This window comes from Myotis brandtii, unplaced genomic scaffold (assembly GCF_000412655.1).
Source record: "Myotis brandtii unplaced genomic scaffold, ASM41265v1 scaffold3290, whole genome shotgun sequence".
Classification (NCBI taxonomy): Eukaryota; Metazoa; Chordata; class Mammalia; order Chiroptera; family Vespertilionidae; genus Myotis; species Myotis brandtii.
Genome location: NW_005362677.1, coordinates 21,735 through 23,706, shown reverse-complemented (window position 1 = coordinate 23,706; position 1,972 = coordinate 21,735). Strand labels below are relative to the sequence as shown.

The 1,972-nt window shown below is 63.9% G+C and overlaps 2 protein-coding genes across 2 annotated transcripts in view; one reads left to right on the top strand and one right to left on the bottom strand.

Moving 5' to 3' along the window:
- LOC102251516 (interferon-induced transmembrane protein 2) overlaps nt 1-1,972 on the bottom strand; it is a 22,960-nt gene that overhangs the window by 18,085 nt on the left and 2,903 nt on the right. The gene's annotated exons all lie outside the window — the stretch shown is intronic.
- LOC102251232 (interferon-induced transmembrane protein 3) lies at nt 415-1,581 on the top strand. The gene is made up of 2 exons (XM_005871111.2): nt 415-842; nt 1,305-1,581. Exons 1-2 carry the CDS (start codon nt 597-599, stop codon nt 1,461-1,463), a joined length of 405 nt encoding a protein of 134 aa, XP_005871173.1. The 5' UTR covers nt 415-596; the 3' UTR covers nt 1,464-1,581.

Genomic DNA, 1,972 nt, shown 5'->3' with positions numbered 1-1,972 from the left:
CCCCTGGCCCCCGAGAGAGCCTGCAGGGCCCCCTGAGACAGGCAACAGGGGCTGCTGGGTCCAGGCCCAACCAGGAGGCACCACCCCACCTGCAGCAGCGTTGGCTTCGGAGAAGAGGCCTGAGCCAGCCGAGGGTGGGCTGTGGGGCGGCCTCACTCTGGGGCTGGAATGCGGGGTCCACGGGGCCACAGGCAGGGCCCTGCATGGGGGTGAGACCGCAGGGGCTTGGGCCTGGGTGGGGGGGATGGGTGGCTGCCGCCTGGGAAAAGCCACCAGGGCCCACCGAGTCCTCAAGGAGACCAGACCTGCATGAGTGATGGAGACAGGAAACTCCCATGTAGACGACGGTAAACCTCAGGATTTCCTCCCAATCTGCTCTATGTCACCTGACATCATGGGTTCCTTCCCCCCTCCTAGGAACCAGCCAAGTCACCCGTGTTGAAAACCCCAGGAAACGGGCACTTCTGAGAAGTCAGACTCCCCCGGGAAGGCGGGGCCGGCGCAGCCCCAGCAGCTGCAGCCACACGGCTCAGGCCTCTGCCTCAGGACGCGTCCACCTTCTTCACCTGGGACCCCACCTGCTCCCCAAACCGGAGATGTTCAAGGAGGAATACGAGGTGAACAACCTGGGGTCTCCCCAGAACCCAGGGCCGGAGATGTTCAAGGAGGAACACAAGGTGTCTGTGCTGGGGGCTCCCCAGAACTCAGGGCCCGTGATGTCCACCGTGGTCCACGTCCAGGATGAGCCCGGGGTGCCCGACCACATCGTCTGGTCCCTGTTCAACACCCTCTACTTCAACATATGCTGCCTGGGCTTCGTGGCGTTCGCCTACTCCGTGAAGGTGGGTTCGTGGGGGGGTTTCCCTGGAAAGCGTGTGCGCCCCCACAGGTGTGCTGCCCAGATGACCCTTGGGATTGAGGAGCCCGTGTGTGCGTGTGAGTGTGTGTGTGTGTGTGTGTACACGCAGTGTCAGCCTTTGTTCTCTACTGACAACACCAGAAACTACATCCCTCAGACTCTCCACACGGCCTCAAGGCTCTGAAGGGAGAACAAGGGAACTCGGAACCCCTGGCCCCTGGTGGGGGGAGAGGAGCCCAGAGGCCCTGGAGAGGCTGAGAGGCTGTGAGGGAGGCCCCCCTGGCCTGTCCTGCTCAGACTCCAGGGAACAGGGAGGGGGTCGCTGACCTGGCTGAGGGCAGGTGGAGGCTGGTCTGGGCAGGGAGCAGCCAGAGCCGGGCCTGAGTCACAGCACCCGGCTGTCCCCAGGGCCCGTCCACACCCCTCACCATCTCTTCTCCCCCAGTCTAGGGACCGGAAGATGGTGGGAGACGTGATTGGGGCCCAGAGCCATGCGGCCACCGCCAAGTGCCTGAACATCTGGGCGCTGACCGTTGGCCTTGCTGTGTTGGTCATTTTCTTCATTCGTTTCATCATTATACCTGCTTCGTACAATTCCCTGTAAATGTGACGCCAGAGTTAGGGAGGCCACTGGTACTCGCCCGGAGCGGACACTGTCGCGTGTTCCCGGCTGTGTCTATGCCCGTGTCTACGATGGAGCTCAATAAAGCGGGTGTAGGTGACGATGCTGTGTTTCCTCCTGGGAGGGTCCTGTGGGAGCCCCTGAGACTGAGCCCACCACCTGCCCCTGCGCGCTGCCCTGGATGGTGGTGGGGGGGGGTGTCCTTGGGCCTGACCGGCACCTGGCCTCAAGCTGGGGGCAACGCATGGAAACGGCTTGGGGGGGTCCCTCCTTCCCAGAGGGCTGAGCCCTGACGCAGGACGAGTTCATTTGGGGAACAGTGGCCCCCAAGGTCCCCATCGGCTCCAGAGGCCGCAGGGGACAGGCCACCGGTGGAGAGAGCCCAGGTGATCCCTGCCCTGACCCCTGACCGGAAGTGAGCCGCACCTGGTGGGTCAAGGATTCCAGACCTGCGGGCGCTCAGGGTGCCTCGGGGCGGACCCTGCTGCAAC

What these genes read in the sequence shown, in the direction of transcription:
- LOC102251232 (XM_005871111.2), top strand. Translation starts at nt 597, where the DNA reads ATGTTCAAGGAGGAATACGAGGTGAACAACCTGGGGTCTCCCCAGAAC. An exon ending in CGTTCGCCTACTCCGTGAAG is followed by an intron (nt 843 to 1,304) that starts GTGGGTTCGTGG and finishes CTTCTCCCCCAG; the next exon opens with TCTAGGGACCGGAAGATGGT.